This window comes from Salmo salar, chromosome 16 (genome assembly GCF_965601325.2).
Source record: "Salmo salar chromosome 16, fSalSal1, whole genome shotgun sequence".
NCBI lineage: Eukaryota > Metazoa > Chordata > Actinopteri > Salmoniformes > Salmonidae > Salmo > Salmo salar.
In genome coordinates, this window is record NC_138306.1 from 60,063,246 (window position 1) to 60,076,716 (window position 13,471).

The 13,471-nt window shown below is 44.5% G+C and overlaps 1 protein-coding gene across 1 annotated transcript in view; it reads right to left on the reverse strand.

The window, feature by feature from the left end:
- Nucleotides 1-13,471, reverse strand: part of LOC106573835 (cytoplasmic FMR1-interacting protein 1 homolog) — a 97,085-nt gene that overhangs the window by 33,180 nt on the left and 50,434 nt on the right. Inside the window, exons 14-19 of the mRNA XM_045697505.2 lie at nt 10,469-10,635; nt 10,135-10,282; nt 6,078-6,231; nt 5,330-5,486; nt 2,678-2,774; nt 228-304 (exon numbers count right to left, since the gene is read on the reverse strand). Coding sequence (XP_045553461.1) covers nt 228-304; nt 2,678-2,774; nt 5,330-5,486; nt 6,078-6,231; nt 10,135-10,282; nt 10,469-10,635 — 800 coding nt within the window. The remainder of the gene's footprint in view (nt 1-227; nt 305-2,677; nt 2,775-5,329; nt 5,487-6,077; nt 6,232-10,134; nt 10,283-10,468; nt 10,636-13,471) is intronic.

Sequence of the window (13,471 nt, forward strand, 5' to 3'; positions counted from 1 at the left end):
CATGTTTCATTATTTATTTGAGACTAAATAGATTTTATTTATGAATTATATTAAGTTAAAATAAAAGTGTTCATTGTTCATTCAGTATTGTTGTAATTGTCATTATTACAAATATATAAATAAAAATCGGCCGATTAATCGGTATCGGCTTTTTTGGTCCTCCAATAATCGGTTTCGGCGTTGAAAAATCATAATCGGTCGACCTCTAGTTGATGTAGTCCACGTACCTTCCAGCTAGAATCTTGTAGTAGGCAAATATCTGATCAGCCAGCTTGTAGACAAACTGATCAAAACACAGGTTGACCTGCAGTAAGAGGGAGTAATATAGGTTAGTGATCGGAAATACAGCCTCATGCAACACAGGTTGACCTGCATCTAGGAGGATGTAATATAGGTTAGTGATCGGAAATACAGCCTCATGCAAGACCACCATTCAAATCAAAATCTGATCAAAACACAGGTTGACCTGCAAGAATCAAGGAACAAAGACATGAGCATTAATGATCAAGACTCGTGTAGTGATGACTGGTCTAATGGTGAACTAGTTACCTCTGTAGTGATGACTAGTCTAATGGTGAACTAGTTACCTCTGTAGTGATGACTGGTCTAATGGTGGACTAGTTACCTCTGTAGTGATGACTGGTCTAATGGTGGACTAGTTAACTCTGTAGTGATGACTGGTCTAATGGTGGACTAGTTACCTCTGTAGTGATGACTGGTCTAATGGTGGACTAGTTAACTCTGTAGTGATGACTGGTCTAATGGTGGACTAGTTACCTCTGTAGTGATGACCAGTCTAATGGTGGACTAGTTACCTCTGTAGTGATGACTGGTCTAATGGTGGACTAGTTACCTCTGTAGTGATGACTAGTCTAATGGTGAACTAGTTACCTCTGTAGTGATGACTAGTCTAATGGTGAACTAGTTACCTCTGTAGTGATGACTGGTCTAATGGTGGACTAGTTACCTCTGTAGTGATGACTAGTCTAATGGTGAACTAGTTACCTCTGTAGTGATGACCAGTCTAATGGTGGACTAGTTACCTCTGTAGTGATGACTAGTCTAATGGTGAACTAGTTACCTCTGTAGTGATGACTGGTCTAATGGTGGACTAGTTACCTCTGTAGTGATGACTAGTCTAATGGTGGACTAGTTACCTCTGTAGTGATGACTAGTCTAATGGTGAACTAGTTACCTCTGTAGTGATGACTGGTCTAATGGTGGACTAGTTACCTCTGTAGTGATGACTAGTCTAATGGTGGACTAGTTACCTCTGTAGTGATGACCAGTCTAATGGTGGACTAGTTACCTCTGTAGTGATGACTAGTCTAATGGTGGACTAGTTACCTCTGTAGTGATGACCGGTCTAATGGTGGACTAGTTACCTCTGTAGTGATGACTGGTCTAATGGTGGACTAGTTACCTCTGTAGTGATGACTGGTCTAATGGTGGACTAGTTACCTCTGTAGTGATGACTGGTCTAATAGTGGACTAGTTAACTCTGTAGTGATGACTGGTCTAATGGTGGACTAGTTACCTCTGTAGTGATGACCAGTCTAATGGTGGACTAGTTACCTCTGTAGTGATGACCGGTCTAATGGTGGACTAGTTACCTCTGTAGTGATGACTAGTCTAATGGTGAACTAGTTACCTCTGTAGTGATGACCAGTCTAATGGTGGACTAGTTACCTCTGTAGTGATGACTAGTCTAATGGTGGACTAGTTACCTCTGTAGTGATGACTGGTCTAATGGTGGACTAGTTACCTCTGTAGTGATGACTGGTCTAATGGTGGACTAGTTACCTCTGTAGTGATGACTAGTCTAATGGTGAACTAGTTACCTCTGTAGTGATGACTAGTCTAATGGTGGACTAGTTACCTCTGTAGTGATGACTAGTCTAATGGTGAACTAGTTACCTCTGTATTGATGACTAGTCTAATGGTGGACTAGTTACCTCTGTAGTGATGACTGGTCTAATGGTGGACTAGTTACCTCTGTAGTGATGACTAGTCTAATGGTGAACTAGTTACCTCTGTAGTGATGACTAGTCTAATGGTGGACTAGTTACCTCTGTAGTGATGACTAGTCTAATGGTGGACTAGTTACCTCTGTAGTGTTGACTAGTCTAATGGTGAACTAGTTACTTCTGTAGTGATGACTAGTCTAATGGTGAACTAGTTACCTCTGTAGTGATGACTAGTCTAATGGTGAACTAGTTACCTCTGTAGTGATGACTGGTCTAATGGTGGACTAGTTACCTCTGTAGTGATGACTAGTCTAATGGTGGACTAGTTACCTCTGTAGTGATGACTAGTCTAATGGTGAACTAGTTACCTCTGTAGTGATGACTAGTCTAATGGTGAACTAGTTACCTCTGTAGTGATGACTAGTCTAATGGTGGACTAGTTACCTCTGTAGTGTTGACTAGTCTAATGGTGAACTAGTTACCTCTGTAGTGATGACTAGTCTAATGGTGAACTAGTTACCTCTGTAGTGATGACTAGTCTAATGGTGGACTAGTTACCTCTGTAGTGATGACTAGTCTAATGGTGAACTAGTTACCTCTGTAGTGATGACCAGTCTAATGGTGAACTAGTTACCTCTGTAGTGATGACTAGTCTAATGGTGGACTAGTTACCTCTGTAGTGATGACTAGTCTAATGGTGGACTACGTACCTCTGCTTCGATCTCATCGTAGAGGAATTGCTTCTTGAACTTGGTCAGGGCGTAGTGAGCACTGTCATTATAGAGGTCCAGAGGGTACAGCACATACCTGGAGGACAGAGAAGGTTTATAAAAAATACATTTCATTTTGTAGCAATAGAGAGAGGACAGGACATAGATTTTGTGAGACAACCTCTCCCTCAATGTGAGCAAGACAAAGGAGCTGATTGTGGACTACAGGAAAAGGCGGGCCGAACAGGCCCCCATTAACATCAACGGGGCTGTAGTGGAGCGGGTCGAAAGAGTTTCAAGTTCCTTGGTGTCCACATCACCAACAAACTATCATGGTCCAAACACGCCAAGACAGTCGTGAAGAGGGCACGACAACACCTTTTCCCCCTCAGGAGACTGAAAAGATTTGGCATGGGTCCACAGATCCTCAAAATGTTATACAGCTGCACCATCGAGAGCATCCTGACTGGTTGCATCACCGCCTGGTATGGTACTGCTCGGCATGGGCTATTTACAGATGAGCTATGTACAGGTGCAGTGATCTGTGAGCTGCTCTGACAGCTGGTGCTTAAAGTTAGTGAGGGAGATATGAGTCTCCAGCTTCAGTGATTTTTGCAGTTCGTTCCAGTCATTGGCAGCAGAGAACTGGAAGGAGAGACGACCAAAGGAGGAATTGGCTTTGGGGGTGACTAGTGAAATATACCTGCTGGAGCGCGTGCTACGAGTGGGTGCTGCTATGGTGACCAGTGAGCTGAGATAAGGCGGGGCTTTACCTAGCAAAGACTTATAGATGACCTGGAGCCAGTGGGTTTGGTGACGAATATGAAGCGAGGACCAGCCAACGAGAGCGTACAGGTCGCAGTGGTGGGTAGTATATGGGGCTTTGGTGACAAAACGGATGGCACTGTGATAGACTGCATCCAGTTTGTTGAGTAGAGTGTTAGAGGCTATTTTGTAAATGACATCGCCGAAGTCGAGGATCGGTAGGATGGTCAGTTTTACGAGGGTATGTTTGGCAGCATGAGTGAAGGATGCTTTGTTGCGAAATAGGAAGCCAATTCTAGATTTAACTTTGGATTGGAGATGTTTGATGTGAGTCTGGAAGGAGAGTTTACAGTCTAACCAGACACCTAGGTATTTGTAGTTGTCCACATATTCTAAGTCAGAAACGTCCAGAGTAGTGATGCTGGACGGGCAGCGATCGGTTGAAGAGCATGCATTTAGTTTTACTTGTATTTAAGAGCAGTTGGAGGCCACGGAAGGAGAGTTGTATGGCATTGAAGCTCGTCTGGAGGGTTGTTAACACAGTGTCCAACGAAGGGCCAGATGTATACAGAATGGTGTCATCAGAGAATCACCAGCAGCAAGAGCGACATCATTGATATATACAGAGAAGAGAGTCGTCCTGAGAATTGAACCCTGTGGCACCCCCATAGAGACTGCCAGAGGCCCGGACAACAGGCCCTCCGATTTGACACACTGAACTCTATCAGAGAAGTAGTTGGTAAACCAGGCAAGGCAATCATTTGAGAAACCAAGGCTATTGAGTCTGCCAATAAGAATGTGGTGATTGACAGAGTCGAAAGCCTTGGCCAGGTCGATGAAGACGGCTGCACAGTACTGTCTTTTATCGATGGCGGTTATGATGTCGTTTAGGACCTTGAGCGTGGCTGAGGTGCACCCATGACCAGCTCTGAAACCAGATTGCATAGCGGAGAAGGTACCGTGAGATTCGAAATGGTCGGTAATCTGTTTGTTGACTTGGCTTTCGAAGACCTTAGAAAGGCAGGGTAGGATAGATATAGGTCTGTAGCAATTTGGGTCAAGAGTGTCACCTCCTTTGAAGAGGGGGATGACCGCAGCAGCGTTACCATCTATGGGAATCTCAGACGATACGAAAGAGAGGTTGAACAAGCTAGTAACAGGGGTTGCAACAATTTCGGCAGATCATTTTAGAAAGAGAGTGTCCAGATTGTCTAGCCCGGCTGATTTGTAGGGGTCCAGGTTTCGCAGTTCTTTAAGAACATCAGCTATCTGGATTTGGGTGAAGGAGACAAATAAAGTTTGATTTAATTTGAAATGACATTTGGTAACTTGATGAGACTGCCTTTCTTCGCAATTCATTTATTTTTCGTTTGAGCTTGTTAGCATATTTAGCTAGCAGCCTCCATGGAAATTCGATATTGCTTGTGCTAATTTTGTTAGCATTCTGGTAATCGACACCCAATGGTATTTTTTGAGGGTTTCTTTGGCGCCCCCTTGTGTACTAAGCCGGTAATACCGTAAATCCTGGAATGAGAGAAAGACAGTATGAAAATCTGGAAACCGCCCAACAACCTTCTCCATCATAGAGCCCTCCTTACTCCATCATAGAGGCCCTCCTTACTCCATCATAGAGCCCTCCTTACTCCATCATAGAGCCCTCCTTACTCCATCATAGAGCCCTCCTTACTCCATCATAGAGGCCCTCCTTACTCCATCATAGAGCCCTCCTTACTCCATCATAGAGCCCTCCTTACTCCATCATAGAGCCCTCCTTACTCCATCATAGAGGCCCTCCTTACTCCATCATAGAGCCCTCCTTACTCCATCATAGAGCCCTCCTTACTCCATCATAGAGCCCTCCTTACTCCATCATAGAGCCCTCCTTACTCCATCATTGAGGCCTCCTTGGTCTCCAGGATGTGGTCTGTGAGGATCCAGGGCATGGACATCTCGATGGGGAACTGGATCCTCCCACCCATCGTCAGCTCCAGGAAGAACTCTCTGAACCACAGCTGGGACAGGTCACAGCACTGCTGCAGGGTCTCTGTTAGAGAGGACAGAGGGTTAGAGAGGGGACAGGTCACAGCACTGCTGCAGGGTCTCTGTTAGAGAGGACAGAGGGTTAGAGAGTGGACAGGGGGTTAGAGAGGGAAAGGGGGTTAGAGAGTGGACAGGTCACAGCACTGCTGCAGGGTCTCTGTTAGAGAGGGGACAGAGGGTTAGAGAGTGGACAGGTCACAGCACTGCTGCAGGGTCTCTGTTAGAGAGGACAGAGGGTTAGAGAGTGGACAGGGGGTTAGAGAGGGGACAGGGGGTTAGAGAGGGGACAGACAGAGGGTTAGAGAGGGGACAGGTCACAGCACTGCTGCAGGGTCTCTGTTAGAGAGGACAGAGGGTTAGAGAGAGGACAGAGGGTTAGAGAGGGGACAGAGGGTTAGAGAGAGGACAGAGGGTTAGAGAGGGGACAGGTCACAGCACTGCTGCAGGGTCTCTGTTAGAGAGGACAGAGGGTTAGAGAGGGGACAGGTCACAGCACTGCTGCAGGGTCTCTGTTAGAGAGGACAGAGGGTTAGAGAGGGGACAGAGGGTTAGAGAGGGAAAAGGGGGACAGAGAGCAGGATGGTAAACTCCTTACCGCTGAAGTTGAGAAGGTGGGTATAGAAGAAGGACTCTCGGTGGAACTTCTCCATGTCCATGATGGTGGGTCCTTCCAGACTGCTGCGGAGAGTCTTCTTAGAGCCGCTCTTATCAGCGATCAGAGACTCCAGCATGGTACGGACCATGTACAGCTACAGAGGAGGAGGAGGGGAGGAGGAGGAGAGGCACAGAAGGAGGAGGGGCACAGAGGGGAGGATGAGGAGGAGGAAAGGCACAGAGGAAGAGGAGGAGAGGAAAGGCACAGAGGAGAGGAGGAGGAGGAGAGGCACAGAGGGGAGGAGGAGATGCACATTTTTTACATTTTAGTCATTTAGCAGACGCTCTAATCCAGAGCGATTTACAGTAGTGAATGCATACATTTCATACATGGCCCCCCGTGGGAATCGAACCTACAACCCTGGCATTGCAAACACTTCGCGTTGCAAACACCATGCTCTACCAACTGAGCTACAGGGAAGGCTACAGAGGGGAGGATGAGGAGAAATTATATATGACTGACAGATAAAAGGTTTAATATTCAACTTCTGGTTGGTCGCCACCAAAACTGTTCTGTGTGTAACTAACTTCTGGTTGGTCGCCACCAAAACTGTTCTGTGTGTAACTAACTTCTGGTTGGTCGCCACCAAAACTGTTCTGTGTGTAACTAACTTCTGGTTGGTCACCACCAAAACTGTTCTGTGTGTAACTAACTTCTGGTTGGTCTTAGGAATGTTAATGGTTAACTGCTGAAAATACATTTTAATTGGTCCTGCTTCAAAAAGGGCTTTATAAATACATTTGATTGGTCCTGCTTCAAAAAGGGCTTTATAAATACATTTGATTGGTCCTGCTTCAAAAAGGGCTTTATAAATACATTTGATTGGTCCTGCTTCAAAAAGGGCTTTATAAATACATTTGATTGGTCCTGCTTCAAAAAGGGCTTTATAAATACATTTGATTGGTCCTGCTTCAAAAAGGGTTTCATAAATACATTTGATTGGTCCTGCTTCAAAAAGGGCTTTATAAATACATTTGATTTGATTACGTTAGACTGCTTCAAAGTGTAGCGAGAAACAACATGGCTTCAGGCTGGATCAACACCTGTTGCATAGAGCTCTCCAGCTTGGAAGGTGTGGAAACGTATGTTTTTGGTTTGACATTGGTTGTGGGAACAAAGCCATACGTTTCCTAACAGGTTTTTTTTTTAACGTTCTAAGAACAGAAGTGAACATTTTGCCTGTTCCAGGAACATTTATTTTTGGGTTGCAGGAAGGTTCTGAGAACGTTTTATTCTGGTTCCAGGAAGGTTCTGAGAACGTTTTACTCTGGTTCCAGGAAGGTTCTGAGAACGTTTTTCTCTGGTTCCAGGAAGGTTCTGAGAACGTTTTTCTCTGGTTCCAGGAAGGTTCTGAGAACGTTTTATTCTGGTTCCAGGAAAGTTCTGAGAACATTTTTCTCTGGTTCCAGGAAGGTTCTGAGAACGTTTTACTCTGGTTCCAGGAAGGTTCTGAGAACGTTTTAATCTGGTTGCAGGAAGGTTCTGAGAACGTTTTAGTCTGGTTGCAGGAAGGTTCTGAGAACGTTTTAGTCTGGTTCCAGGAAGGTTCTGAGAACGTTTTAGTCTGGTTCCAGGAAGGTTCTGAGAACGTTTTACTCTGGTTCCAGGAAGGTTCTGAGAACGTTTTACTCTGGTTCCAGGAAGGTTCTGAGAACGTTATCCTGGGAGGTTTTATTACCGCTCCAAGAACTGAAATTATAGACTATTTAGTTCTTTTGAATGACTTCCTTAACCTTTACTGAATGTTTCAATAAGACGTTTAATAACACTGCTAGCTTATTTTGGGTTAACGTTTTTTGAACTCCAAGCACAGATAGGCAATAATAATACAAACACCTTTTAATTTGATTTATTGTGACACGGCATCAGTGAGATTGAAACCTATGATCTTCTGTCCTTTATCCATGGGATTAGTCCACTGCGCCACGAGAAGGAAGATGCCATGTTGGGGTCTGTTCAAACAGACCCCATTTCAAAGGAAGAACGATTAACATCAGGTGAGGCCAACACACCTGAACACACTTAACAAGATGGAGGACAGAGAGAGTTTTGTTGATGCTGAGAACGGAATGCATGTTTTTTTAAAACATTCTCTGAATGTTACTAAAGTATTCTTGTGGTTTTTTAATGGAACGATTTTATCACGTTCTGAGAACGGAATTTAAAGCTTATTGATTTTAATGTGCACAATTACATTTCCCAGAATTTTGTCAAGAACTGAAACATCTTCTATGAACGTTCTGAAAACATCGCTAAAGTCAAACTTTTTGTTGTTGTTGAACTTTTCCAGAATGTAGTAAAAATATGACATTTAAATAGAACCACATGGGAACTTGTGTGGAATGTTCTGAGGAAGTACTGATATTCCCACAGAAGAACGTTGGTTCTTAACGTTCTCCGAACTATTTGAGAACATTCCCAATGTCAAAGCAGTTGGAGAACTTTCCTAGAACATTATCAAAGCTGAAATGAAATGTAACCATGTTTGAACTTTAATGAAAAACGTTCTGTTAAAGCAGGGGTAGCAAACTCATTCCATGGAGGGCCCTAGTATCTGCAGGTTTTTGGTTTTTCAAATTAAGAAAGGAATGCTGGTTATTTATGAACATTTGAACATCTTGGCCATGTTCTGTTATAATCTCCACCCGGCACAGCCAGAAGAGGACTGGCCACCCCTCATAGCCTGGTTCCTCTCCACCCAGCACAGCCAGAAGAGGACTGGCCACCCCTCATAGCCTGGTTCCTCTCTAGGTTTCTTCCTAGGTTTTGGCCTTTCTAGGGAGTTTTTCCTAGCCACCGTGCTTCTACACCTGCATTGCTTGCTGTTTGGGGGGGTTTTAGGCTGGGTTTCTGTACAGCACTTTGAGATATCAGCTGATGTAAGAAGGGCTTTATAAATACATTTGATTTGGCAAGCAGGTGAGGAGAGTTATTTACTAATTAGTGACCTTAATTCATCAATCAAGTACAAGGGAGGAGTGGACACTCCGCCCTCCGTGGAATGAGTTTGACACTTGTGTTATAAGTAATAAAATAAGGAAATACATAAACATTTTTTTTTTTTTGTGAAGTTCCTTAAATGTGTTGAGAATGTTCCAAAGCCAAGCAACTATCCTGCACTATTCCCAGAATGCTGTGGGAAGGTCGTACGCCAAATAATCATAGACAATCACGTTCTCACCGAGCTCTGAGAAACATGGTTCTCAGAACGTTGTGTGTTAGCTGGGCTCACTCTCTCTCTGGAAAGGAGACTAGTGATGTAGTCCTACATTGCAGGATGAGGCTGATAACCCTGTCATTTATAACAGATCATTAGTGATGTAGTCCCACATCGCAGGACGAGGCTGATAACCCTGTCATTTATAACACAACAGATCATTAGTGATGTAGTCCTACATCGCAGGATGAGGCTGATAACCCTGTCATTTATAACACAACAGATCATTAGTGATGTAGTCCTACAACGCAGGACGAGGCTGATAACTCTGTCATTTATAACACAACAGATCATTAGTGATGTAGTCCTACATCGCAGGATGAGGCTGATAACTCTGTCATTTATAACACAACAGATCATTAGTGATGTAGTCCTACAACGCAGGACGAGGCTGATAACTCTGTCATTTATAACAGATCATTAGTGATGTAGTCCTACATCGCAGGACGAGGCTGATAACCCTGTCATTTATAACACAACAGATCATTAGTGATGTAGTCCTACATCGCAGGACGAGGCTGATAACCCTGTCATTTATAACACAACAGATCATTAGTGATGTAGAAAAAGCTAATGGTATGGTACAGCTGATAAATTTTCCGCCAGATTACAGTTTAAGTTTTATAGGCAGTGTGAGAACGACGACGGTACGACGTTATGATATGACTAGGATAGGAGGCTGTGATGGTCAAAAGGAAACAATGTGTGAGAAATGAAGGCAGATTAAAAAGAGATGACTGTCTGTAGTCTGTAATCGTAGAGACGAGAGCTGCGACAGACCTGTGTGCTGGAGGGGCCGACGGCACGGCGGGGGACCTTGATGTCAAAGCCTCCCTTGGGGTCTTTCTCCCCTCGCAGGGCCGGGTCATTGTGGGGCTCACGCCCCGTCTCCCAATCACAGATGGTCTTCCTGATGGCCTGCAGGACACTGGGGAGAGAAACAGCATAAAAATACATCACGAACTCTCAGCAGAGTCCACATCAGGGGTCTGCAACTCTGACACTCGAGGTGTTACAGCAGGATGGGAACAAAAACCTGCACACTCAGCAGCTGCCCCTCAAAAAGCCATAATTCAAAGGATGTTTTGTGCGGTCCTGTTTGTTTCCGTAGTACCTCTGCACCACGTTTTTCTTCTTCTTGATGGCCTGCCGTAGCGGATCTCTCAGGGTGAGCTGGGCGAAGTCCTGCAGGACCGAGTAGATGGTGTGGCGGATAGCGTGGTTAAACACCGACTCCATACGACCCATCAGAACCTGCAAACCCTTTATCATGGCCATCACCTGGAGGGAAGGAACACACCTCAGTCTTTAACACACCTAGAGACAGGTTCATTACAGACAGGGAGGGAAGGAACACACCTAGAGACAGGTTAATTAGAGACAGGTTCATTAGAGACAGGTTAATTAGAGACAGGAAGGGAAGGAACACACCTAGAGACAGGTTAATTAGAGACAGGTTAATTAGAGACAGGAAGGGAAGGAACACACCTAGAGACAGGTTAATTAGAGACAGGTTCATTACAGACAGGAAGGGAAGGAACACACCTAGAGACAGGTTAATTAGAGACAGGTTAATTAGAGACAGGTTCATTAGAGACAGGTTCATTAGAGACAGGGAGGGAAGGAAGGAACACACCTAGAGACAGGTTAATTACAGACAGGGAGGGAACACACCTAGAGACAGGTTAATTACAGACAGGGAGGGAACACACCTAGAGACAGGTTAATTAGAGACAGGGAGGGAAGGAACACACCTAGAGACAGGTTAATTAGAGACAGGTTAATTAGAGACAGGGAGGGAAGGAACACACCTAGAGACAGGTTAATTAGAGACAGGTTCATTAGAGACAGGGAGGGAAGGAACACACCTAGAGACAGGTTAATTAGAGACAGGGAGGGAAGGAAGGAACACACCTAGAGACAGGTTAATTAGAGACAGGTTAATTAGAGACAGGGAGGGAAGGAAGGAACACACCTAGAGACAGGTTAATTACAGACAGGGAGGGAAGGAACACACCTAGAGACAGGTTCATTAGAGACAGGGAGGGAAGGAACACACCTAGAGACAGGTTCATTAGAGACAGGTTCATTAGAGACAGGTTAATTAGAGACAGGTTAATTAGAGACAGGGAGGGAGGGAACACACCCAGAGACAGGTTAATTAGAGACAGGTTAATTAGAGACAGGGAGGGAAGGAACACACCTAGAGACAGGTTAATTAGAGACAGGTTAATTAGAGACAGGTTAATTAGAGACAGGTTAATTAGAGACAGGTTAATTAGAGACAGGGAGGGAAGGAACACACCTAGAGACAGGTTAATTAGAGACAGGTTAATTAGAGACAGGTTAATTAGAGACAGGGAGGGAAGGAACACACCTAGAGACAGGTTAATTACAGACAGGTTAATTAGAGACAGGGAGGGGGGGAACACACCTAGATACAGGTTCATTAGAGACAGGTTGATTAGAGACAGGTTAATTACAGACAGGGAGGGGGGGAACACACCTAGAGACAGGTTAATTAGAGACAGGTTAATTAGAGACAGGTTAATTAGAGACAGGGAGGGAGGGAACACACCTAGAGACAGGTTAATTAGAGACAGGGAGGGAAGGAACACACCTAGAGACAGGTTAATTAGAGACAGGAAGGGAAGGAACACACCTAGAGACAGGTTAATTACAGACAGGGAGGGAAGGAACACACCTAGAGACAGGTTAATTAGAGACAGGTTCATTAGAGACAGGGAGGGAAGGAACACACCTAGAGACAGGTTAATTAGAGACAGGGAGGGAAGGAACACACCTAGAGACAGGTTAATTAGAGACAGGTTAATTAGAGACAGGGAGGGGGGGGAACACACCTAGATACAGGTTAATTAGAGACAGGTTCATTAGAGACAGGTTAATTAGAGACAGGTTAATTAGAGACAGGGAGGGAAGGAAGGAACACACCTAGAGACAGGTTAATTATAGACAGGTTAATTAGAGACAGGTTAATTAGAGACAGGTTAATTAGAGACAGGGAGGGAAGGAAGGAACACACCTAGAGACAGGTTAATTACAGACAGGGAGGGAAGGAACACACCTAGATACAGGTTAATTAGAGACAGGTTAATTAGAGACAGGTTAATTAGAGACAGGGAGGGAAGGAACACACCTAGAGACAGGTTAATTAGAGACAGGTTAATTAGAGACAGGGAGGGAAGGAACACACCTAGAGACAGGTTAATTAGAGACAGGGAGGGAAGGAACACACCTAGAGACAGGTTAATTAGAGACAGGTTAATTAGAGACAGGGAGGGAAGGAACACACCTAGAGACAGGTTAAATAGAGACAGGAAGGGAAGGAACACACCTAGAGACAGGTTAATTAGAGACAGGTTAATTAGAGACAGGAAGGGAAGGAACACACCTAGAGACAGGTTAATTACAGACAGGGAGGGAAGGAACACACCTAGAGACAGGTTAATTAGAGACAGGTTAATTAGACAGGTTAATTAGAGACAGGGAGGGAAGGAACACACCTAGAGACAGGTTAATTAGAGACAGGTTAATTAGAGACAGGGAGGGAAGGAACACACCTAGAGACAGGTTAATTAGAGACAGGTTAATTAGAGACAGGGAGGGAAGGAACACACCTAGAGACAGGTTAATTAGAGACAGGTTAATTAGAGACAGGGAGGGAAGGAACACACCTAGAGACAGGTTAATTAGAGACAGGTTAATTAGAGACAGGTTAATTAGAGACAGGGAGGGAAGGAACACACCTAGAGACAGGTTAATTAGAGACAGGGAGGGAGGGAACACACCTAGAGACAGGTTAATTAGAGACAGGTTAATTAGAGGCAGGGAGGGAAGGAACACACCTAGAGACAGGTTAATTAGAGACAGGTTAATTAGAGACAGGGAGGGAAGGAACACACCTAGAGACAGGTTAATTAGAGACAGGTTAATTAGAGACAGGTTAATTAGAGACAGGGAGGGAGGGAACACACCTAGAGACAGGTTAATTAGAGACAGGTTAATTAGAGACAGGTTAATTAGAGACAGGGAGGGAGGGAACACACCTAGAGACAGGTTAATTAGAGACAGGTTCATTAGAGACAGGTTAATTAGA